The sequence below is a fragment of the Helicoverpa armigera genome, chromosome 27, assembly GCF_030705265.1.
Source record: "Helicoverpa armigera isolate CAAS_96S chromosome 27, ASM3070526v1, whole genome shotgun sequence".
Classification (NCBI taxonomy): domain Eukaryota; kingdom Metazoa; phylum Arthropoda; class Insecta; order Lepidoptera; family Noctuidae; genus Helicoverpa; species Helicoverpa armigera.
The window spans coordinates 6,944,601-6,970,314 of record NC_087146.1 but is presented as its reverse complement, the minus strand read 5'-3'; the positions used below and the strand labels follow the sequence as shown (position 1 = coordinate 6,970,314).

Sequence of the window (25,714 nt, the reverse complement as noted above, 5' to 3'; positions counted from 1 at the left end):
CGGGGTCATTAGCCTCAACTTCAAGGAACCCTAAACCATCGACATTTTCGTCAAACTTTTCGTCATACAATTTACGATTATAATCCTGCAAATTAGCAATGTACCGATGAGTAGTCAAAAGGCATACATTCTGTTATCTTATTTAAATTACAATGATAACCCACTGCGTATCTTACCTCAGTTTATAATCAACCAGATAGGACCACGGTATGTATTTATAATGTTAATTGTTTTAGGGCTGATTTTTCAATCATCAGTTAACTGCTATCTGAGGAATAAATATGGCGGTTTGACATATTTTCCATACAAAAGCTGTCAAAACGTTAAAAATATTCCTCAGATAGGTGTTATCTGGCGATTGAAAAATCAGCCCTTAATAACCTAAACATTGAAAATATGGACTTAAATGTAAAGAAAATCTAGTTATTTTCAATTTTATCATTAAATTGGTGAATAAGATTATTTGTTTTGGTTTTAGAGTGATTTTTGTATAGAAAACAGTAGAAATTAAAATAATTTGCTAAAAGATTGTGTTGTTGTGAAAAACTGTGGTAATTAGGCTTGTAATAAAAGTGGTTCTACGTTTTAAAGGAAAAATTAAGTCAAACAAAGTGCTTATCTAAGAAAATATGTGTGTTTTCTTCTTTAACTACTTAATATCTAAGTTTGTTTGAAAAAAATGTAACAACACAAGATGATAAGTCAGAGATGAAAATGTGAAGTTTGTTATTTGTTAGATCTCGCTAATTTCAAGAACTATTTGACCAATTTGAAAAAATCTTTTAGTGTTAGATAGCCCATTTATTGATGTAGGCTTTAGGATTCTTTTATTCCAATGCGCGCAATAGTTCCCACGAAATGGGAGTGATACCGCTGACAGACAGGAGTTACCTAATTCTTTAATATGTGTAATTCAGCATGACATTTCAAAAAGAAAACAGGGTTAAGAAAAGTACCTAAATAATGTTATAATTTTGAGGGATTGTTCACACCAAACGTATTGTCCGCCGCTGACTGTGAGTATACTCACTGTCTGCCCCAGTGTGAACGTCGACTCAATCTGCAGTACGCGTACTCACCAAGCCGACAATAGGCTATAGCGTACGATGCGCTACATGTGTGAACAAAAGAATAGGCTCTTGTAGGTTCACACTAGATGCGTACGCTGAGCGGCTGACTATTCTACACATAAAAGGGCTCAGTATTTGAAGTTGCTCGTAGTGTTTTATAAACGATAAAACTATTGTAATTTATTTTTTCAAATCAGACGTTTTACTGATATTTCAATTAAATGATGCGCATTGAGATAGTTGCCATTTGCGAAGCTCTAGAGGAAGACGAAAATAATAAAAGAAGAGATTGTGGGTACATCCCTTAAATTTGAAGAGATGTTTTCTTGGTCAATTTCATACTTTATATTTCGAATAATATATAGACTTTATCCAAATAAGTTCAAGAAATATTTTCGTATGACAGTAAAACATTCGATGATCTTTAATACGTTTAAGTTTATATAAAGGGACACTAATTATCGACGTGCTGTACCGAGGCGCGGCGGTGCGTACGCGGCGGAGCGGCGCTATTCGGCAACTGCGTCCGCGTAGCCAATCCGCGTCCGCCGTGCATAGTCGCGTAGTAAAATAATCGGCCACTGAGAGTCAGCTACAACAGACGACGTAACAGCGTATAGTCGGTTCGGTGTGAACGTCAATTTCAATATATATGGAAAAGCAATAAACTGCGTAACGCGCGCTCACAGTCAGCGGCCGACAATACGTTTGGTCTGAACGATGCCTGAAAGGGCACATACAAACGAAATAGTTTTGTAAACATTTTCATTGTTTTTCTTCATCTTCATTATGATTCTAACCCAAATTGTGTTATCAATTATTATTTTTATCAAAATTATTTTTCTCTTAGAGCTTCAACGTTCTGCAGACGTTCTGTTGACAGTTGACCCTATCGTCATTTTTTCTTATTTATTTTTGATTCCAAAGTTTTCAGTCGGTCTGATACCGGCTAAATACCCTGATCTTTGTAATGTGCGTACTACCATTCATCGTCATACTGATTTATGAGCCCAAATAAACCATCAGCTGACTAAAAGTTTGCAATGTGTGAGTTCGCTGAGGAACGTAAATTTTTCGCAAAAAATATTTAAAAATCTAACTTATTTCATTAAAATTATTTGTTGTCTTAATAAAAACTTTATAGGTAAGTAAGTACAAAAATTGGTATCGTCGAAACTTTTTTAAATAAGTTTTTTTGTTCACAGATAAAATGGTGCAGATCAAGTTAAAATCTATTCCGTAACCAGAAGATATTGCGTGCATTTATAAACAGAATTTAAATAAAACAGTTATTTATTATTATTTATCAAAACAAGTGATATTTAGTTCTAGTCAAAATATTTAAATTATTAAGAAAATATGGAAAACAACAACCCTGAAGCGAAACTTGCCGAGGTAAGTGTCATTTTATTATTTTGCCTAATAGAACTTTTTAACCATGTTTTGAGAAAAATGGCGCACTGGTCTCAAAACCTTTATTTTGAAGAATTTTCAAATCGTTTCAGTAATTTCAGAGCATTTACTATGTTTTATTTTAGTTTGTAGAAGTTTGGAAATACTTAGGTATCTATCAGTAGTTCTTAGCTAAGACTGTGTAAAAAATATTGCTGTGATGATAAATAAATAGGTTTTTCCTATTTATAATGTTAGTACCTTTTTTAACGGCGTAAAAATCATCAATGACCCCTCCCGCTGTGGGTTAGCAGCGGTGAGGGAGTGTCAGACTCTTACTGACTAAAACCGTTGTGTTCCGTCGTAGGCCTTCTTATGTGCTAGGGCCGCGGTACCTCTTTCGAAGAACCCGCAGCCCGATAATGTTAGTACCTAGCCTACTAATAGAATGAGATATAGGTAGGCAGTTTTATCTAGATAAATTAGTTTTGATTTCAAAGGGAAGAACCGAAAATATGTTTTGTTGCTAAATACTTTTTAAACAATAATTAGCATACGTAGATAGATACGCAAAAGTACAGATAATTATCCTAATCTTCGATTAAAATAGCTGAAGTGATATGATGTTATCTATTATTTATCAATAAAACAATTGATATGAATTGTTTTAACAAGTTCCGGCCTACACGAGATCCCCATTATTTTTATAGTTACTGTTACAATCTTTTTATCGTCCCATTGCTAGGCACAAGCCTCCTCTCACACGGAGAAGGTTGAGCGTTAATCACCACGCTTGCTCAATGCGGGTTGGTGATTTCTGACTTTATAGTCCAGGTTTTCTCGAGATGTTTTGTTTATTTTATTATTTTCTTGATTAACCGTACTTCTTTACTTTTGACCAACCTAACAGACAGACATGTGTTGCTGGGGAGTTTGTTGCGCCACTTCTTCTTCCCAGCAAAACACATAAGAAGTGGTGAAGGGCGGGCGTTTTGGGGCTGTCTTTTGTTTTGACGTTCGAAAGTGCTGATTTATCAGCCTAATTTGAATAAACGTAGTAAAAAAATCGGCTACGACGGTGATTGTTTTCGCATAAGGTGATCAGCCAGCCGCTCAGGACATTGACAGTGCACAAGCATTTGCGCAAACACAGGTGCACTCACTATTTAAAGTCAGCGCCTGATATCTTAAACGCAACAAAACCTGACTTCAGAATTAAAAATAGTTTTTATTGAAACAAAAAGAATATCCATTTCTATTTTACGACTACAAGTGGAATATACTACATGGATAAAACAATTTGTTAGTTTACGACTAAAAGTCATTTATATTGAATCAATCAATGCCTTTCTTTGATGTTTTAAATGCTATTTTTTAGCTAAAAGTGCAGGAATTTTTGTTAGTACCAGTATATAATATTGTACATAAGTACATCATTTCATCAGCGAAATTTTCCGTGATTCGGAAGGCACGATAAATTGGTCTGTCCAAGCTGTCATTTGAACATCATTCATTCATCATCATTTATCAGAAACAAGAAGGTCTAATATCATAGGCAGTCAATACAGATAGTCAAAGCTAGAAAGTCTGGCATCGTGTTGCCAGGGTAACTGTGTTGAGGGGTCAGATAAGCAGTCGCTCAGTCGCTGGTACTCAGATGCATTCAATTATAGACTGGAAGCCGACTCCAACATATTTGGGATAATGCTAAACAGATGGATGGTTAAACGATATTAGTTGGTAGAGTCGTTGTTATAATAATAGATGTACTTAGTTCATGTAAAAACAAAAGTTATTTATACTTATAATCAATTATGTTTACTGCTACACATGCCCGTGATAAAGTAGAACTAACATACCTATGTCACGTTTGCTAGTAAAATCATTTGTAGGTATTGACTTTACAATACAAAATGATCCTCAATTTTACATGGAAAATAAATAAGTTCTAATTCAATAGATTTATTGCTTTAAAACTAGATCTTTCCGGCAGCTGTAGTTAATAGGTGGGTAGGTACCTGCTTACTAAAATAAAATACCTAACCTTTCTTACCTTGACTTTCTTACGTGAGACTTCCCAAATCGGATAGAAAAAGCGACTCTGTTATTCTAATTGATTTAAGTATACAGGCTAGCTAGGCTAGGCTACTTAATTTCATCCAAGTTCACCAAGTTTCATCAAAATCCGATTTATCGGATGTGTCCGAATTGCGCGAGAGTGACCAAACATCTTTGGCAGGAGTTACGGATAGTCAGAAGCCAGAACGTCTGACAACCAGTTTTACCAAGGGATATCGGTTGTCCGGGTAACAGGGTTGAGGATATCAGAAAGGCAGTCGCTCCATAAGGCACTCAACTGTGGTACTCAGCTGCATTCGTTTAGGCGACATACATCAAGGCGACCCCAAAATAGTTAGGAAAAGGCTAGGCAGATGACATGATTGCATGCACTTTTGGGCTAAATTCACTGATGAATACAAACAAAATACGGTGATAAAATATAGTAACTATGGTAAATATAGAATGGTGATGGTGATTGACACCTACACCCGTGCATCGGAGAGCACGTTAATGTCGGTCCTGCGCCTGATCTCTCCGGTCGTGTCGGATTGCCGTCCCATCGGGCAATGAGAGTGAATGAATAGTGAGTGCACCTGTGTCTGCGCAAATGCTTGTTTATCATAATACCTATGTCCTGCGCAGCTGGCTGATCTCCTTAATATGATACGCCATTATTGTAAATAATAACAAAGGCGAAAATCTTGAGACAATCCAATAGGCATTCAGTTATTGTTTATACTTATTTAAAAAATAAACAAACTATCTTGGATATTTGAAAACAATACGGTTTGACTGTTGATAAACAATTGAAATTAAATCGGGTGTCAATAGTCTATTCAGGGCACATTATTTTATGAAGTCTTACAAAGAAAGGTTGTGTCGTGACCTGGAATTATTTTTAGAATTTTTTCAAGTGTTTTATAGCGTTTTTTGTAAAGTGGTTAAAATAGATATAATATTTTGTGAATATCTGAGGATAAAAGTGATTGTTAAAGCAATGATTCAGGTATTTATTTCAATATTTATGTATAGTATTTGTTGGTTTTATTTCAACTTGACACAGAGTTATATCTCTACTCGGCAAAAATGACTCATCCTGAAAAATAAGTTAGGGTTTTAAGTATTTGACTGACTTATTTAATATTTTTTATCAATTAAGATCCTAATATAAAAAATATGTTGCGAAAATGTATTTTTCTCAAGGTAAATGCTGTTTTTCAAAACAATCGCAGAATTGTTTGATTTTTAGTGCCATAGCCAACTAGATTTTGACATAACCTACCTCATACATAAGTTATTTTTATTGTTTTGCAGAACTCGGAAAGTAATGAAGTAACAATCGATGAAGGCGACAATAATGAAAAAATGGCAAAGTGAGTATATTATTGCTGTTCCACCAGTGCCCCGTGAATATTCACACACTGGATAAAAATTTATGTCCTGTTTCATATAACGAGACTCCTGTGTACGAAATTTCATTTAAATAAGTTCAGATAATTTTGATGTGACAGCCCCACGGACAAAGTTAGGTACGTAAGTAATAATATAAAGAACTATAATGTATATGTGGAGGCTTAATTGTTATTAGCAATATTTAGTTTTAATTTTTTTTACTCATAGTTTGTACCTAATTAGTCTGTAATCCTTCTTTAAAATTAAAAATATATATATATTTTGAAAAGTTGATTCAAAGCGGTTTAGTATTTTGGCCCAAAGTTCCGCTAAATGTCCTAGTTACACCTACAGAATATTTATTAAAGATATTAAAAACAAAACCAACCTTTTGACTCAATCTAGCTGAAAAGGAGGAAGTATACTGTTAATAAAAAAATTACAAAAATATCGGTACAGCCTTTATCAAGAAATCATTAAAATTCATCAACCACACACTAATTTGCGATGCGGTGGTCGGGGAAAACTTTCCTAGTAGGTACCTAGACCTTTTATCTTTAAATCCCTTATTTTAATGATAAGTAATGGATATGTTTACTATGTATATGTAGTTAGATAAAATACTTAAAATCATTAGAGCACTCCCTAAAACATGTTTTATTTGGAGCCCCGCTCTCGCTAACTTTTAGATGGCTGATAGTTCGATCAGGCTCATTTAAATCAGTATGGAGATGAATGGTAGGGATGTATGTATGGATGAATTATAACGATCAGGTATCTAGTCTGTATCAGACCGATTTAAAAGTATAATTGGATTCACGATAACCTTCCTGATCTCTCTCGGTCATGTCGGATTACCGTCCCATCGGGCTATGAGAGTGAAGGAATACAGAGTGCACCTGTGTCTGCGCAATACTTATGCACATAATTATGTCCTATGCTTCTTATATGTCCTGCAGCTGGCTGATCTCCTTATTTAAGACTAGCTTCTGCCAGCGACTTCGACCGCGTTAGATTCGGACTTTGTGCAAAGAGAGGAAGATATAATAATCACCAGCCTATCCAATTATCCAAATCTATGCGTACCTAGCCTATTACTACTTAGCTTTAACGACTAGCGCTACACAAGAGACGGAAGCTTAAAAATGGAGTAACTTCTCCCGTTTTTCCAACATTTACCATCACTGCTCTGCTCCTATTGGTCGTAACGTGATGAAATGTATCCTAAAACCTGCCCAGGAGTATAAAAATGTTTGTGCCAAGTTTCATTAAAATCCGTCGAGTAGTTTTGTTTCCATAACGAATATACAGACAGACAGACAGACAGACAGACAGACAGACAGAAAGACAGACGGACAAAATTTTACTGATTGCATTTTGGCATCAGCATCGATCACTTAGCACCCCTGATAGATATTTTGGAAATATACTTAATGTACAGAATTGACCTCTCTACAGATTTATTATAAGTATAAAAGAGTCACCATGGCCGGAGTCGGTCTTGGACGCCATTATGACCTCCGGCTTTTCTGATACCTGGTATGGTAGAAGGAGACTGTAGTCTCATATATACCATCAATTGTTTCAGACAATAACCCACGAATACCTGGACTACCAACCCTCAGGGTGGCTGGAGACCACTCTCATGAGGGTCGGTAACTCCACAGATGACTTCTTCAAGGAGAACCGATCAGTTGTCAAAACTGTCACGCTGTTTATCATCAATGGAGCTGTGTTGGGATTCTTCTTCGGATGCCTATATTATTGGTTAAATTATAGTAAGTAGTAGTTTTATAATAATGTCGGGACACCTTTTCACACACGGTTGGTTAGCCCCATGGTAAGTTATTAATTAACTTGTGTTATGGGTGCTAACACAACTGATAAACTACATATAGCTACATATATACATATTTATAAATACATATTGTAACACCCAGACCACGACCAACAAGCATGCTCATCACACAAATGTCGACCGAACCGGGAATCGAACCCGGGACCTCAGATTCGGCAGTCCGGCTTGGTGACCATTGCGCCACAGAGATACAGTTTTAGTTGGTGATGCACTTTCTAAGCATAATCTTAGACACCTATGACTGTGTTTCGGATGGCACGTTAAACTGTAGGTCCCGGCTGTCATTGAACATCCTTGGCAGTCGTTACGGGTAATCAGAAGCCAGTAAGTCTGACACCAGTCTAACTAAGGGTTTCGGGTTGCCCGGGTAACTGGGTTGAGGAGGTCAGATAGGCAGTCGCTTCTTGTAAAGCACTGGTACTCAGCTGAATCCGGTTAGACTGGAAGCCGACTCCAACATGATTGGGAAAAGGCTCGGAGGATGATGATGAGTAGTTCTAGTTGGTGATTGATACACCCGTGCATCGGAGAGCACGTAAATGTCGGTCCTGCGCCTGATCTCTCTCCGGTGGTGTCGGATGGCCGTTCCATCGGGTTGTGAGAGTGAAGGAATAGGGAGTGCACTTGTGTCCAAGCAAATGCTTGTGCACATACTAGTGCTTGCAAGTGCTTGTGTGTTACAAGGAAATACATAGGGAGTACATAGAGCGTACATACCTAAGGAAATACATAGGGAGTACATAGAGTGTACATAAAGAAATACATAGGGGTTTATAGAGTGTAGATAGGGAAATACATAAGGGAGTACATAGGGAGTTCATAGAGCATACATAAGGAAATACATAGGGAGTGCCTACATGAAGTGTACATTATGAAATACATTGGGCAGTTCATAGAGGGATTTTTCATCATCATCTGAGCCATAGGACGTCCACTGCTGAACATAGGCCTCCCCTTAGATCTCCACAGATACCTGTTGGGGCGACCTGCATCCAGCGTCTTCCGGCGACCTTTATTAGGTCGTCTATCCACCTTGTTGGTGGACGTCCCACGCTGCGCTTGCTAGTCCATGGTCTCTACTTTTGAGAGATTTTTGCAGCTTAAAATTGACAGATTAAATATATTCTTCTTTCTTTCCACAGGTACTGATCCTTTAGAACTGTGCCACGGTTTCGGCAGCCTCATAGCTTTTCTGAGTATAATCTACTTCTTCATCATATACTTCACGGTGGTGAAGAGGTACTTTGGCGTATGGTTCGAGAGAGTCGTGTGGCTTAAGGTGGAAAACGCCTTTGAGAAGCTATGGGGAATGACGTAAGTTTATTTTATATACAAGCTTTCATTCTTGAGACGACTTTTGCCAGCTTTGAGGATTTTTCACGTTATTTCTTGTTTGGAAATTGGTGGAGATGAGTAATATATGTATTTAGATTGTGTTAATCGCCTAGAGACTAATATTGCCTTGTCTGGAAGTTTTGTATTGCCATAAGTAAGAAATAATTTCATAAGTAGATTATCTAAGACAACAATTTTCCGAGTTTAACATGTTAAATTAAGGTACCTATAAAATTCAAACGACTGTAGATAATTTAACAAATAATACCGGTATTCCTAAATGTGCTACTTACATAATGATCCAAAATTGCCTAATTCTATGTGAACAACAATTATTGTCAATTAGAAAGTCTTGCACCGATTTTGAAAAACAAAGCTGGATAATCATGAGTTCTAATTGCTTTAATTAAGGTAGGTAGGTCAATTTGTTTAAACCTACAAAATAGTAGTTTCCCTCGCGTCCAGATGAAACTTATACCATCACCCGGATAAAAGTCGCCTATATATTTTCTCATGTCCTAGTACCCTATTTACCAAATTTCATTTTCTTCGGTTCAGCCGTTCCAGGGTGGTATCATAAAAATAAATAAAGCAAATCAAACTCATTTTCACGTTCATCATTATAATATAAAGCAGTGTTTCAAATGGATAATACCATTGCATTGGTATTAGGAAAACCATAGAACTATTGCGAATAGTACGCAATCAATTAAACTCTTAACCTTCGCGTTACTATTCGTCGGTGAACTAGAAAGAAAGATTAATCAAACAATTGATGATGTGTGCTAGAATTATTTGAGCCTATCAACTGGGTTTATGATTGACATTATCCCTCTTATTATAAAACTGCCGCAAGTAGTGGTTTAAACCCGACTGAAGACGTCTTGGTTTGTTACGGTACTTACGATAGTCTTGACATCCTTATTACAAAACGTAGACTTGACGTAGACTAAGAGAAGACTGTTTAGTACTTCGATTTGTCTGTGTGTGTGTGTGGTTCAAATAATATCCACAGATTATAAGCAACAAATATTTAAATCATTCGCTCAATCGTTCCGAATTCTATGCGCCGTTCCTTTTACATTATTTTGTTAAGTCTATTTTGATGAAAAATAAATAACTATGATAATAAAAAAATATCTCTGCGGTTGAAAATATTACTTTTATTATTTAAAGGTAATTTTATATTTCTAGTATCTTTTAACAATATACATGATCCAATTATTCTCTTTTATCCGAGTTGTTTTGTTTTTAGGTTAGAAATAATTTGGATTATTTTCATCCCGATTTAAATGATTAAATAAGACGTTGTGCATCTAATTAGAACCTCTTCAAAATTAAGTGCACAATAACTTACCTACACACAGAATATCGTGTGCATTAAATTACCAAAAGAAAATGAAACATTTGAAACAACATAAAAGTAGAAAATTATATTTTATTCCGATGTCTATTTATACAGTCAAATGCACTGATACATGTTGGGCACTGTTCTTCATCACACAATCTTGTTCCCTTTCTCATCTAGGCATTTTTGTACATTTTAGCAAGCTTCCAGTCTTTACAAACATTGCATATTACTTTCAGAGATACGGCGTGCAAAACGCCAAAATAGTCTTGAATCTGTAAATAAACAATAGACTGTATGATAATCTGATATATTTTCAGAGTTTCATCAAAATCTATGTGGTAGTTTATGTGTGGAACATAAACAAACATCCATAATAAAACTTTGACTTGTATACAATTAATTAGGATGTTTTGGCAACCTACTTGCACTGTAAAGGCTACTTACTTTATGGCGAGCCCAGTTGAGCATCATAGGATCATCCTGGATTATCATCATGCATTCAATTGACTATTATTTCGAAAACGTAAATCGATATTTATATCGAAAATTGTCGTCAGGTAATTTGAAGAGATTTTGTCGATGACGCATTCTGTTGCGTCCCCGGACACTCTCAATAGTATTCTAACACATCCAAGTATTCCAAATCACACATATTTATATCCACTTTCGTTTTTTCATCACAAAACAAATAACCTCAAAAGCAAATAATGTCGGAATTTGACGTTTGTCGACTAAGTACTGCAGTTAAACTAGGGGCTCGATGGTTTATCTTTTGTACTACAGATAGTAATAGGACTTGCGATAAACTGCGTTTTGTAATAACGTTTTTCAAGGTCGTACTTAAAGGTGGATTAAAGGTAGTACAAAAGCCGATACTTATTTGATACCGCGTTTTATAATAAGAGGGAAGAGTACTTGTACATTGCAAACTTTTAGTCGGCCGATAGTTTGTTTGGGCGCATAAATCATTATGAAGATGAATGGTAGTACGTACCTACATAGGATCAGGTATTTAGTCAATATCAAACCGAATACAACCTTTGATTGGAATCAAGATTTTCTCTAAAAAATGTCAACCACTGGGCCAACTGTCAGCCGACTGTTTAGTCTGCAGTATGAAGGAACTCAAATAGCTTAGTTTTTAGTCACGTCTAAATTACTTGAGACGAAGCAATAAAACTGTTGACTTCGTGATTCCGAGAAATTAATTGATAGTTGCAAAAAGAGGCCATGTGTGAGGCAGATCGGAGCATGAAGGGTTCTGTACCATTATTTATAATACGTCGAAGCAAATGTCATGTACCTATTGTAGCGGTAAAATACATCTTTTGAAAAAATAGTTCTGTTGTATTTATTCTATTTTATTTTATTATCAATCAAAGTAAACAGTTGTTTAACAAAACAAACTTTATGATTTCAGTGATAATGTGCCTAAAACGAAAAAATACAGTCGTTATTTTAAACAGCCGATTACGTAAACGACTGTCACTGAACTTGCGCCTAATCCAAGCGACTATTGATCAAATTATTTGCGTCCACAGTTGGTTCCGCTGGTGCCTATGCCTGGTGATCCTCGGCGCGATAGGTCTGTACCTGTACCTGGACGCAAGACACGACCCGGAGCGCCTCATCTCATTGTTAGGACTCTCTATTATATTGATTTTAGGTAAGTTATTTACTTATTTATCAGTAAGGACAAAATCGGTAAATAGCTATGTGTATGTACTGAAAAATTCAGTTATATCTATTATCAGAATTTACCTAAGAAAAGACGAAGTCATCATCTCCAAATTCCTTTTGGCCGCTTCTTTTGGGTAGGCTTCCAGTCTGACAGCATGCAGCTGTGTATCAGATTTTTACACGGAGCGACTGCTTATCTGACTTTCTACCCAGTTATAAAGGTAACCAGATAATCCATCCCTTGATGACAGTAGTTGTCATATTTTCTGATTTCTCATATCGCCATTGCGAGTAGTCTCTCGCCGAAATTTTTGTGCACATTTATAGATCCGTGTCGGTGTGAGACCGCTGCGGTTCGAGCATAAAGGTTGCAATTTGCAGTCATTTTAATCGCACATATATGGATATTTGTGTCACAATCACAGTGCCGCACATCTGCGGAATCTGACCTAAACGATTGCCATACGTGCACCAAAATTTCGAAACTAATTGTTTAATATTCTTTTCGAAACACGGTGTAAATGGGTCTTACCCATCCACCCACCCAGATGTTCACCCATCCTTGGACCGACTGAAAATGAATCCTTGATATAATATGTAAAAGATATCTATCTATCTGTATCCATTCTAGGTTTCGTATTCTCCGCGAACCCTGGTCGCGTGAACTGGCGCACGGTGTCGACGGGCTGCTCATCCAGTTCGTGTTCGGCGTTCTCTTCATCAGGTGGACTCCTGGCAGGTCGCGCTGCAGTGCTTCTCTGATAAGGTAAGGACAAAATACGAAGATAGTTCTACAAAGTTGGTTGATAAAATAGGGATTTTAAACGTTAAATGAATAAAAGATGGACCCCAAAACTACATATTACCCTTTACACTTACGAGTAGACCACTGTCGTCACTAAAAGGCCCAGTGGCACTCCGACCTCGCCTGAGTGGAAGGGGTCTGGGAATCTATGGCGTCCAATCCCCACCAACGACTTCTCGCCTAACGGCAGGCCCCTTATACCTCCCCAGTGGGAGGGGTCCTTATAATGGAGCACTGGGGTGATCCTTGTGATGCAGGCGGTGGCGTTTCTTAGCCATTATTTATTAGCTACTTCTTAGCCTGCCAGTTTATCCATATTGTCGTAAAGGATAGATAGGTATTGAGATGTTTCTATATGGGTACCCACCTAAATACAACGAGATCCACTTACTAACTCTTTCATACTTTCTTATTCTTCAGGTAGCAACATTCCTCTCGTATGGTGTGGAGGAGCAGCATTCGCGTTCGGAGACCTGCTCGTCAGGACTGAAGGAGTCTTCGCATTCAGTGTGAGTTTTAACTATCAAGCTTAACGATGTAAATTGTTAAAATGAATTAAGTTGTTTAAATGCAAATTGAGAGTTGCACTGTTTAACTTTAACGATAACCAAACCACAATCAGCCGTATACTTAAAGCCCGTTGGTCAAACTGGCAAACCGATTTGACATCTGACTGATTGAAAATGGTTCGGATATCGTTATAGTAAATTGGTGGTTTTTACTGCCAGATCACGAAGTTCAAAGGCAATCAATGACCTATAGAGAGGATGTGCTGTCTTTGAGAGATCCGAATCCCTAAATAAAAATTCGTAAAACGGGCACCAATGTGATGGTCAAACAATCAGACCTGAGAACGCCCATTTATCGGAGAAGACTATATTATTATAGGCTACTTTTATCCTTTATAGAGTTATTCCCACAGGACGGTGGTAAACTTGCTTCTACACAAAATTCTAACCAACTCCATTCTTCTTCCAGACGCTACCAGTAATCTTCTTCTTCAGCATGCTGGTGGAGATGCTGTTCTTCTGGGGGCGCTGCAGTGGTTCTGTCTGAAGCTGGGGCTGGTGCTTCGCGCGGCTACCGGCACCACGGTCTGCGAGAGTGTCATCGCTGTTGGCAATGTGTTCTTGGGGATGGTGAGTAGAATATATTCTTCTTCAGCGTGATGGTGAGTTAGATAGCAGTTTTCAACAGAGATTACCACTGTAGCTTTGTAAATTAATTATGAAAACAAAAGCTTGTGAGTGTGTTAATGTTTCACGTCCAAACGCACAAACGGATGATGTTGGAATTAACTTAAATATCGGAATGGGTTTAGAACGGATCGACGGGGCTAACTGACTGACAGGATGGATGGATATCCATCTTGTCTTGCTTGATAGCATGAACAGGCGAGCCCAGGCCGTTGTGGGTAGTTAAGAAACCAGAAAGTCTGAAAACCACTTTCACCAAGAGGTATCTTTATGTGGCAAGTTGGTCACACCAGTAAGACTAGAGGCCAACACCCTCAAGTAATTGGGAAAAAGTCTACTTGGGAAGGAGAGGTTCCCCGCCAGGGTTTCCTGACGCTGGCCGAAGCTAGAGACATTATATTAATAGATAGAGGCATACCTATTCTCAAAATCATTTTACCTTCTTAAGGATGTGGTTCAAGACAATAATTCCCTGTGGTATTGTTTCAGACAGAGTCAGTATTGCTGGTGAAACCGTACCTGCCTCTGCAGACACCGTCCGAACTACATGTCGTCATGTCTTCAGGATTCGCTACTGTCTCAGGTGAGTTAAACACATATAATGGCGGTAACAGTAAGTAATATTGATCGTTTGCTCACGTTTGTTCGAGGACAAAACTGTGTTCGCAATGGCGTGAGTCCACCAGCTATAATGTGTTATAAGAAGAAGGGTTATTTTTTGTAAGATAAATTACAATAGCATACAGTAATTTTATGAAAATTGCTTTGTATATTTATCTACTTTTATATTTCATAGTTTAATTTTGCAAACCTTATGGTAGGATATGGTCATTATAGCCAATACTCCTTTTGTTAAATAATATAAGATCCACATGTACCTTACCAATATTCGCAAAAGAAAAAAATAAGTTTGAGTTTTGAGTTTTTGAGTTCGCTCTGGCAAAGGTAGCACTTTCGCGTTTTAGGAATATTCGTCAAACATCGTCAAACATTTCTTTTCGCGAAACTGCAATCATTATGCGCGAACAGTGGATGTACCTATGTACAATAAATTTTGGTAGAATCTCGCCATATCATTGACGTCAATATTAAAATTTTATAAATTAATGACATCCAAAACTTATCAAATAAGTGATAAATAATAATTTAAATACAAGGACATATCTAAAACCACGCTGTTTTGGTTATTATCAATAAAATGTTGTTATCGAGTAATCAGTTATTGAATCATAAATACCTTTGATATCCTTGACACACGTGCTGGCTTTAGATATTTTAATACTAGCTTTTGCCCGCGACATCGTTCGCGCGGAATGGTGACTTTCAGCAGATTTTCGGTTTATTGTTTGTTTTATTGTTTATTATTCCATTCCACAATTCAGTTTCTATAACTAATAAGCGCCAAACTGCTGCAGCAGTTTGCAGGCGTTTCGCTCATTAACATAATTACTTACATGTAGAATGTCTACGAATACTAAATAAATATCCATTTACATACACACTCCCTTATGTATTACTATGTTTTATCTATTATAGTATATAACTTAATATTTATATTTATACACTATTTATTCCCTTTCCAGTAACCAAGCATATTTTTAATTTTTCTTTTTAATGTTAATTTACATTTTATTTTTTTATCTTCCCTCAGTTCTTCATACTTATTACATAATCTAGGCACTAAATATTTTCTAGTTCTTTCCCCATAATAATTATTCACTTTTGACTGTTCCAACTTACCCCTCTTGCTCGACCTTACACTGTATTTATATATTTTTTTAGTTTTATATTCCTCCATATAATATGTTTCTAGTGCTATTAAATATTTAACTTTTTCATCTACTGGTATAATACTACATTCTTTAAATATTTTGTCATAGTCATCTTTACATTTTTGTTTTGTTTTTTTATCCACTATAATTTTTAGGAATCTTAATTGTATCTTTTTAATTTCTTCTACATATGTTTTAAATGTTAATCCATAACAACTTAATCCATAACTAAATAATGACTCAGCAAGTGCATAATAGACCATTAGTAAAGTTCGTTTATCTACTATTCTCTTGAGGTTATGGAATTTACAAAGAAGTATTCTTAATCTATTACATATTGAAGTTACCTGTGGTTTCCAATTAAATTTTTCATCTATTAATAATCCTAAGTATTTGAAAGTACTTACAAGTTCCACTCTTTCACACTGACACACACTGTTTTTGTGTAGGCATGCATATGAGTGCCCTACTATGTTTATGTCATAAGTTTGTCTTACAATTCCACTGTAGGGTGAATGTATATGCATACACTTAGTTTTATTAGCGTTAAGTATTATTCCGTTATCGTGAGCCCATTTATTTATTTTATTAAAATCATTTTGCATTTGCACTTCCATCTCTTTTATGTTTTTACCGGCTACTAACATACATGTATCATCTGCATACATAAACACCCTACAGTGGTCCACTACATTAACCATGCTGTTTACATGCATTATGTAACCCACCGGTCCATATACGGATCCGGTGGGCACACCCAGTGTGACAGTCGCCTCTGCCCCGCTGGTACCATCTACCAGCGTACAGAGCGTCCTGTTTTTTAAATAGCTAGAGAAGAACTTGTTAGTAGGCCCACTAATACCACACTCGTCCATAGCTTGTAATAACTGATCGTGGTCCAGCGTATCAAATGCCTTCTTAAAGTCAATAAAAAGTGCTAGTATTTGATTCCTATTGTTAAGATTCTCATTTACGTAATCTGTAAATAATGTCAGTATAGTATTAGTGCTCCTACCTTTCCTGAATCCGTGCTGACAATCAGTTAATATTTGATTACTTTCTAAAAAATTACTTATTTGTTTCACTACTACTTTCTCTACAATTTTATTAACAACTGATAAAATAGCTATAGGCCTGTAATTAGTGTAGTCTAGATGACTTCCTTGCTTATAAATAGGTCTAATCAGGGCTTTTTTTAGATTATCGGGGTATATTCCTTTTTTTACACACATATTTATGAACCTGGCCAGTACTTTACTAAAATCATCACTTAAAATTTTTAAATCCTGTACCCTAATCTGGTCCATACCAGGAGCCTTATCATTATTTAAGCTTTTATAATTTTACTCACATGCTCAGGAGTTACTCTTTTAAATCTGAATGTTACTATATTTTTATTTACATATGTGCTTCTATCTAAGAATTTAATGCTGCAAGTATGCTTTATTTTTAAAATTTCTTGTGTAAAAGTATATGCAAATTTTGTACATATATTATAGATGTTATCAGTCCTTCCTAAGTATTTCTTAATTATGTTATCAATGGTTACTTTTTGTTTACCTATCCATAAGTTAATGTTATCCCATATTTTTTTAACATCACCTTTACATTTGTTTAATTGTTGCCTTCTATACCTATTTTTCGCAGCATTTACTAACTTATTGACTTTATTTCGTAATTTCGTATATTCTAACCTCTTATTCATATTTGACGGTTCAGCCTTCCAGATCCTAAATAGTTCATTTTTCTTTGTAATTAAATTAATTAACGTGTTACTTACCCACGGCTGTGTTATTCTTTTATTATTTTGATTGATCATAACCATACTTTCAGAGTAAATGCTGCGGAAAACCAGACACAGTTTACTATACAACAATATTGGGCATATTATCTGCATATAGTCCGTCCAGTCAACACCGACAAGTTTTTCTTTCACTAATTTATTATTCAACACAGCCCGACCAACACTATTATTGTTTAACTTCTTTACGCACGATTCACACTCAATCCTAACGCCTGTCATATGATGATCTGATAAGCCGCATGCAAATGTGTGCGTGGAGCTGCACTTGGCCGCGCCACTGACTCGCACCCACACATGGTCAATACACGATGTCTGTAGCTGTCCTTCAACTATCGCTTCCCTCGTTATCGTTGTAGTTGGCAACGCAATCTGTAGGCCGTGGCTACACAGAGTATTTTTATAGTTACTTATTAATGCATTCTGCTTATTTCCTAATAAGTCTATATTCATGTCTCCGATGATGATAACATTTTCTTGAGTGGGTATATTCTCTAAAATGCTTTCCAAATGTTCAATAAACTGCACTTTGTTTTGTTTGGAGGTCTATATATACCAATAATGTGTAGTGAATAACTCTTGTGCAGGTCTATTTTTCCGTGCACAACTTCTACTTCTGTGCTGTACGACTTTTCTTCCGTAAAGTTTAAATTTTCTTTTATATACATCAATATCCCCCCTCCTCTCCTGTTATTTCTTGTGTATTCAAGTGTATTATATCCATTAATTTTAAATAATGCTAGTTCTTCAATTTTTATATTTATTTCCGTTAGTATTATTATGTCTATGTTAAATTTATTTGCATTCATCAACACTATTAATTGATTGAATTGTTTTTTTAGGGACCTTATATTAATATGTATTATATCTATCACTTTGCTATTTTTGTTTAACATATAGGTACTCCATTCTTTTATACATTCATATTGATGAAATTCATAATCTTGTTCATTTATTTCTAACTGTAGAGGATCGAATCTTTATTTATCGAGAAATCCCTTAGTGTATCCCAGGTCTTACTTATGGAATGTTATTGAGAATCATTCTTGGTGGCCGTCTCAAGTAACTTACGTATATCATTTTCACATCGTATGTTGTGTATTTTTTTCTGACTGTCATTAGCTTTCACCAAAATTCGTGAGTTCTGTACCCATATATATTTATATGTTGCTTTTAGTTCTTTTTTAGCTGACCAGAATAATTGACGTAGGTACTTTGACAAGTCTTCGTTTATATAAATATAATTTGTATTATTGTTTCCATACACGACATTGTTCGTAATGCGTTGTTTACGTAGTTTTAGCCATTGATCTTTCGCTGTTTTGGTACGTAATTTAATGACCACTGGCTGAGATCGCGGCTTGTTATCCAAAACTTTTTCTACGCCTACCCTCTTAACCTCTTCAATCTCGTCTGGGTTCAAATCTAACTTTTTGGCCATTGTAACTATAACCGACTTTAAATCCTCTTTTTCTCGTTTCTCCAATCCTACAAGCTCAATATTTTTTTCTTTCCCTTTTTGTTCCAATGCAATCACTCTTTCTTCCAATGCTTTATTACACTTTTCTAAGTAAATATTCTGGTTTTCTAAGTTCTTAATTTTTTTTTCTGCTTGCTGTTTAAATTCAAACATCTCTTGATATTTTTCGGAGTAAAACGCTACCGTGTTCTTGATTTCTTCTATATCTTTCTCCATTTTATGTATAATATCCAATTTATTATTCATTTCTTCTAGCATTCTTTCCACAGTTTTTTTATTATCCTCTGCATCGCGATACACGTCCTCCTGATCATGCTCAGTTGGTTTGGATGTATTATCACTCGTTGCACATTCATCACAGCAATCCTTTTGTTGGAACTGCTTTGAATTTTTTGCACACTTCTTGTGGAATACTCCCTTGCACTCTCCTTTACATTTGATTATTTCATCTTTAGTGAGGGACAAATATAGTTTGCACTGTTTACATTGCACCATTTTTACAATAAGGGGATCGTACGATCGTACGATCGTCACGGTTAACTTTCACTTCAGTATTTAGCACTAACACGTCCGTGCGTTGAGCGAGCGCGCCGAAAGACCAACAGATGGCGCTATATGTCCGGAATAAATTTTATTTTTATTTGTATATTTCTTTGTAATAAAACTATCCTATGTCCTTTCTCAAGTTCCAAATTATGCCAGTACCAAATTTCACACAAATCGGTTCAGTAGTTTAGGCGTGAAGAAAAGACAGACAGACAGAAAGACAGACAGACAGAGTTACTTTCGCATTTATAATATTAGTAGGGATTGGCAGCAATAGGCTAGTTTCCTAAAAATAATAATTAGTCCGTCTTGTAGATTGTCCAAAATTAAGCGATACGTATTTTTTCTTTTTTAAATTGGATCAGAACTTGTTAAGATATAGCGTGTTAAAGTTGAGTGTGACGTCACAAGTTGCTACAATTTTCAGGACACTGTGACGTAAAAGGCCCCCACTCCTAATTTTGAAGTGTATTATCTTTGTCATTTTATGTTTAATTAAAAAGAAAAATACGTATCCAATATTTTTGATTATCTAAAAGCGGACTAAATATTATTTCATTATTTCGACCCTGGACACTACCCTATTGTCATTTTCAATTTATTAATCTATTCAAAAATCCTCGGTTTTGCTTGCATCTGTAAGGGTTTTCGTATGTATGTTGTAACTCTTTCACGCTAAACTACTGAATAGATTTTGATTAAAACTTGGTACATTTAGGCTACTTTTAATTCGTGTTCGAATAAAAGGGGATGGGATGGGATAGAAGGAAAACATCGGGATGCAGTTATAAAGCTGAAAAATTTTGTTTACCTACTTTCGCTAATCTCTGGAACAATTGGACCTACATGTAAAAAATATTTATAAAAGAAGGCTATAGTAATTTTCTTCTATATTTAGATAATGTAGTTCCCACGGGACACGGGTTAACACTGGCAGGAACTAGCACTTGTAGTTATTTGTATATTTTGTATTACATTTATCTTTCTGGGCCTTGATTGCCTGAAATAAATAAAAAATATATAAGGCCTGAGTTCACCAACAACATATGTTTTTCTTATAACAACCGTTTATTACGTTCACGTTCAATTTACAAGGTAGACCATTATTTTACGAAAAGCAGACCTTTATGTTATCGGTGTAAATAGGCCTAAGTATATTCCTACTAATATTTGGTCGCCCTTGTAAATATAGATCAGTTTTTTATTATTTATTTACATACGTTATTATAATACATAGGTACCTGTTTACACACAATACATCAACTTCAAATTACTCAACAAGAAAATGAAAACAGAAATAAAAATAGAAAATTTTTGTATCAGTCGTTCCATTATATTTTTCTTAAATTAAAAATAAATTTTAATAATTTATTCTAATGTATTTAAGCTGAATATATCGATATAAATATCCTTGTTCTCCACCAGGTACAATCCTGGCATCCTACATCGGTTTCGGCGCGGAACCGGCTCACCTGGTCACCGCTAGCGTGATGTCAGCGCCTGCCGCTATATGCTTCTCCAAGCTGCTGATGCCGGAGACCAAGAGATCGCTCACCACGGTGGATAATATACAGCCTGTTGAGTGGTGAGTGAATTACAGCTGGTCATTGTTTGCCTTGCCTTCACTACTATGTCGGGGTTGGCTACAGACTGAACAGATGCAGCTGAGTATTAGTACCACATGAAGTGATGATCTATCTGACCTCCTCAACCCAGTAACTAGGGGAACTTTATTGACACTTTACCAAGTAGTCCCTTTAATGCCCTTTGTACAAAAGGTTGTCAATTTTCTGGCTTTCGTTAAATGTGTGGGTCTCGGCTGTCAATTGAACATCTTTGACAGACTTTACAATCAGTTAGAAGCCAGAAAGTCTGACAACCAGTCAACCAAGAGATATCGGATTGCCCGGGTAACTGGTTGAGGAGGTCAGATAGGCAGTCGCTCCATGTGACACATTTGTACTCCGCTGCATCTGTTTAGAATGGAAGCCTAATCAAACGTAGTTTCCGAGCGAGAGTAGATTTCATCTTCATTTCGCTTACCCTTTTCCCAACTATATTGTGGCAAGAATTTATGATGATATAAGTTATTAAAACTAAATATTTTTTCTTTCAGCGAAGACCAGTCAGTTCTCTCAGCGGCCACCAGAGGCGCCACCAACGGCATTGCCTTAATCCTCAACATTGTAGCTAATATAATAGCCTTTGTGGCTTTCATAGCCTTCATCAACGGAGTCCTGGGCTACTGCGGTGGACTGTTGGGCAATCCTGATATTAATCTGGAGTGGATACTGGGAAAAGTGTTCATACCACTGTCTTGGGTGATGGGTAAGTGCAAAAATGTTTTTACACTTACTATTTCTGTGTTATCGTCCCACTGTTGGGCACAGGTCTCCTCTCACACACAAAGAAGGATTGAGCATGAATCACCACGCTTGCTCAATGCGGGTTGGTGATTTCAGACTATATAGTCCAGGTTTCCTCAAGATGTTTTCCTTAGAGCAGCACGAACATTCCCGCTTTGTAACCGATTACGTAAACGACTATAATGGAAATTGGCCCTAAATTACCTTACTATAACGAGTTTCTTTCGCTACAGATATAATACATCATTAGTTTACACAGGCGTTCAACAACCAATAATTAAATTCGGCACGTTAACGTTTTGAAAGATAACAAATACATAAAGGTATGAGTTAGTGCCAATAACATGTTATTATTTTCATGATAATGCATGAATGTTAAGTAAAATACGTTAGTAATGTATTGTGTACTGAAAACAACAAAACTTAATGTTTATATATTACTTATAAGATATTGATAATCCGTTAGTTCCGTTACGAACGAACGTGAAAGGTAGGTACATAGGTAACTAATTATGTTTTGTTCTTATGACAAAACAAATTACCTAACCAACCCGCCAAGAGCGAGCCCGATGTACTAAGGGTTCCGTTTTACACCTTAGAAACTACCTACCTTTCATATCCTTAATCTCAAAAGATTTGACGAATTACCTTCAAATTAAGTTAATAAAAATACAATTAAGTTTAAATGAGACTCATAGTTTCAAAGTTTATTTTTGTTAGCCTATGATGTTCCACTGCTGGGCAAAGGCCTCCCCATACTTTTCCATTCTTCTGTCTATGCCCAAATTTTCCTTAGTCTGCCTCCGTCTTCCTACCACTCAATGGATTCCTAAGATTCATTGTGGTGATCTTCATCCACTTTTCCGTAATAAGTAGTGTCCGTAGTAAGTTTTAAATATAAAATGCTGTTACATTGCAGGAGTGCCATGGGAGGAGTGTGAGCTGGTGGGCTCTCTGATCGGCTTGAAGACTGTCGTCAACGAGTTCGTGGCCTACCAGCGGATGGGAGAGATGAAGAGGGAAGGACTGCTATCGGTAATAATTATTTTATTATTTGCTTAAACAGTTGATTATCTATTCAAGGGTAGGTAATTTCGTATGAGTTTTTTGTATTTTACCTACGTTAACTTTCAAAGTTTTGAAATTCAACTCTGTGCCTCTAAAAACATTTTATTGCAAAAGACATATTTAATTTAGGTCCAAGATAACCGACAACCTAAACGTTAGTATTCTTAATATTCTTAAAACAACCGTTTACTCAGAATTTTCACGTTCAGGTTCCAAGTAAACAGTTGTTTAAAAAACGGTCAGTTATGGACCGATGAGTTTTAAAAATTTCGTTTAACTGCCGAATATTTAAACGACTGTCGGTGAAATGTACCCTTAAAACCTGAAGAAAGATTGGCGAAGTAGTAGATCAGAAGTTGTGATGTTTTTATTTCCAGCCCAGAGCAGAGCTAATAGCAACGTATTCTCTGTGCGGGTTCACGAACCCCGCGTCAGCTGGCATCATGATCGGCGCCATTGCCGCCATGGCGCCAAACCAGAGAGAAGTGCTGTCTAGTGTGAGTACCTATAGATAATCATTAGATAATATGTATTTGTCTATTATGAGATGTGAAAGTTTCATGCGAATTGTAAGTAAAATAAGAAAATAATGGGTTTGCTTCTGATTAGCGTTCAGGGCAAAAACTTTCTTTGTGTGTTTTAAAAATCATCTCTGAATAAATCATCATCGGTGAAGTCCAAAAATTAGGCATATGGACTCCACAATTGTCATTGATCAAAGAAAATAGAAGTCTGAGCACAGTGACTCCCTTGTGCCCTTTTCACCAACAAATACGTAAATTAAGGGATCCCCTAAGAGCATTTACGGAACACATAATAAGAATTTTGTTTTCACCAAAGTTTAGGTATCCCTTACCCATAGTTATTTATGTCAAAATTGGGAGAGCCCTTATTCTAAGTGGCACTTAGATTAAGAGATTGTTGGTGAAAATGGGCATAAGTCTTTAACTTCTGCCAGCAGCCTGCATCTTATGTAGACATCATCATCTCATACATAAGACGTCTATTGCTGCCCCTTATTTTCAAAAGGACCAGTTGGAAGCGGCCTGCGACTAAGTCCTACCTACTTAGATACGATCTTTTAGGGTTCCATACCCAAAGGTTAAAACAGGACCCTATTGTTTAGATAGATCCGACCCTTGTCGTACCTATATCGGGTGTGTCGTTCACAATCACATTAAATGAAATGCGTTACTATACTGGTTAATATATGTCGATTAACACAAATAAAAAGAAAAATACATAAAAATAAAAATAAAATTTTTCTAACAAAGAAAATGGGATAAAATGTGCGAAAATTAGAACACCATATAAAACTCAGTCATTACAAACAACTGAAATTCTCCCTTGAAAACTGACAGCTGTCAACTGATCAAAACATTGGATACTCCTAACTTTATCTCTGCTTTACACATGATGTTGTAAATTATAAAACGAAAAATGACTCCCGTGCTTAAAACACTGAATGGATTAGGTTATTTTTTTTACAATTCGCCATAGAATATCATAACTTATATGTGATAGGATTTAATGTGATTGTGAACGACACACCCGTTATATTGGGGTACCTATAGACATTACTGTAATGTATTTTATTTCTGTTTACAGATAGCTGTAAGAGCATTCTTCGCTGGCTGCGGTATTTGTTTCATGACCGCATGCATAGCAGGTGTGTAAATTATAAAATTAATAACAGCTCACTCATGCATTTTCACGAAACTTTCATTCGAAAAGAAAAGTTGACACTTAAACTACCGATTACCTAAACGACTGTCGGTGAAATTGACCCCTAAAATGGCAATATCAAATCGCTCAAAATCAAAAGACATTTATTCAAAGTAGGCTGAAAATCGGCACTTTTCGAACGTCAAAACAAAGACAGTCCCCAAAACGCCCACCCTTCACCACTTCCTACGTGTTTTGCTGGGAAGAAGAAGTGGTGGAACAAACTCCCAGCAATTCCCCAGCTCTTTTGATCTTTTAAACATAGTTATGACTTTCTGACAATAATATTTTTGTCTGTTTTGTTTCAGGTCTTTTGATGCCGGAGAACGCGTTCGGTTAAAGTGATATTTATTTATGTAATTACAATATTAACTTAAGTACTTAATTTTATATGTACAGTTGTTATTTATTAAATAAACATTTTCTAACAAACTTTAACTTTTATTTTATTCAACTTTGTCGATTACTTACCATCATCATCATCTGCCGAGCCTTTTCCCAACTATGTTGGGGTTGGCTTCCAGTCTAACCGGATGTAGCTAATGTTTTACATGAAGCAACTTCGTATCTGACGTCATCAACCCAGTTACCTGGGCAACCCTTGATAACATACCTACCTACTTACCAATTTACCAGGAAGCCAACATCGGCTTATTTATTTTATTATGTCGACTGGCTGGCCCTGCGTGGGTTAAGTCAAACTCCATAGTACCTACACTTTTTAAAACTGTGCTACTTAGCTGCTACTAGTGTCTATTTTTCATTTAAAACCTGCAAAGGCTTATTTTTGAGTAAGACTTCTTTGAAGGAAAGCCG

The 25,714-nt window shown here is 36.2% G+C and overlaps 1 protein-coding gene across 1 annotated transcript; it reads left to right on the top strand.

Annotated features, from left to right (window-relative positions):
• Nucleotides 1–190: 190 nt before the first annotated feature.
• Nucleotides 191–25,330, top strand: LOC135118953 (solute carrier family 28 member 3-like). The gene is given in 19 exon segments (XM_064042172.1): nt 191–207; nt 2,276–2,465; nt 7,504–7,693; nt 8,916–9,087; nt 12,001–12,125; nt 12,771–12,815; nt 12,818–12,877; nt 12,880–12,905; nt 13,365–13,386; nt 13,389–13,453; nt 13,923–13,977; nt 13,980–14,083; nt 14,630–14,723; nt 21,165–21,324; nt 21,856–22,067; nt 23,025–23,140; nt 23,551–23,670; nt 24,782–24,842; nt 25,207–25,330. Coding segments are annotated over 18 exon segments (1,695 nt in total). The 5' UTR covers nt 191–207; nt 2,276–2,429; the 3' UTR covers nt 25,239–25,330.
• The last annotated feature ends 384 nt before the right edge of the window (nt 25,331–25,714 follow it).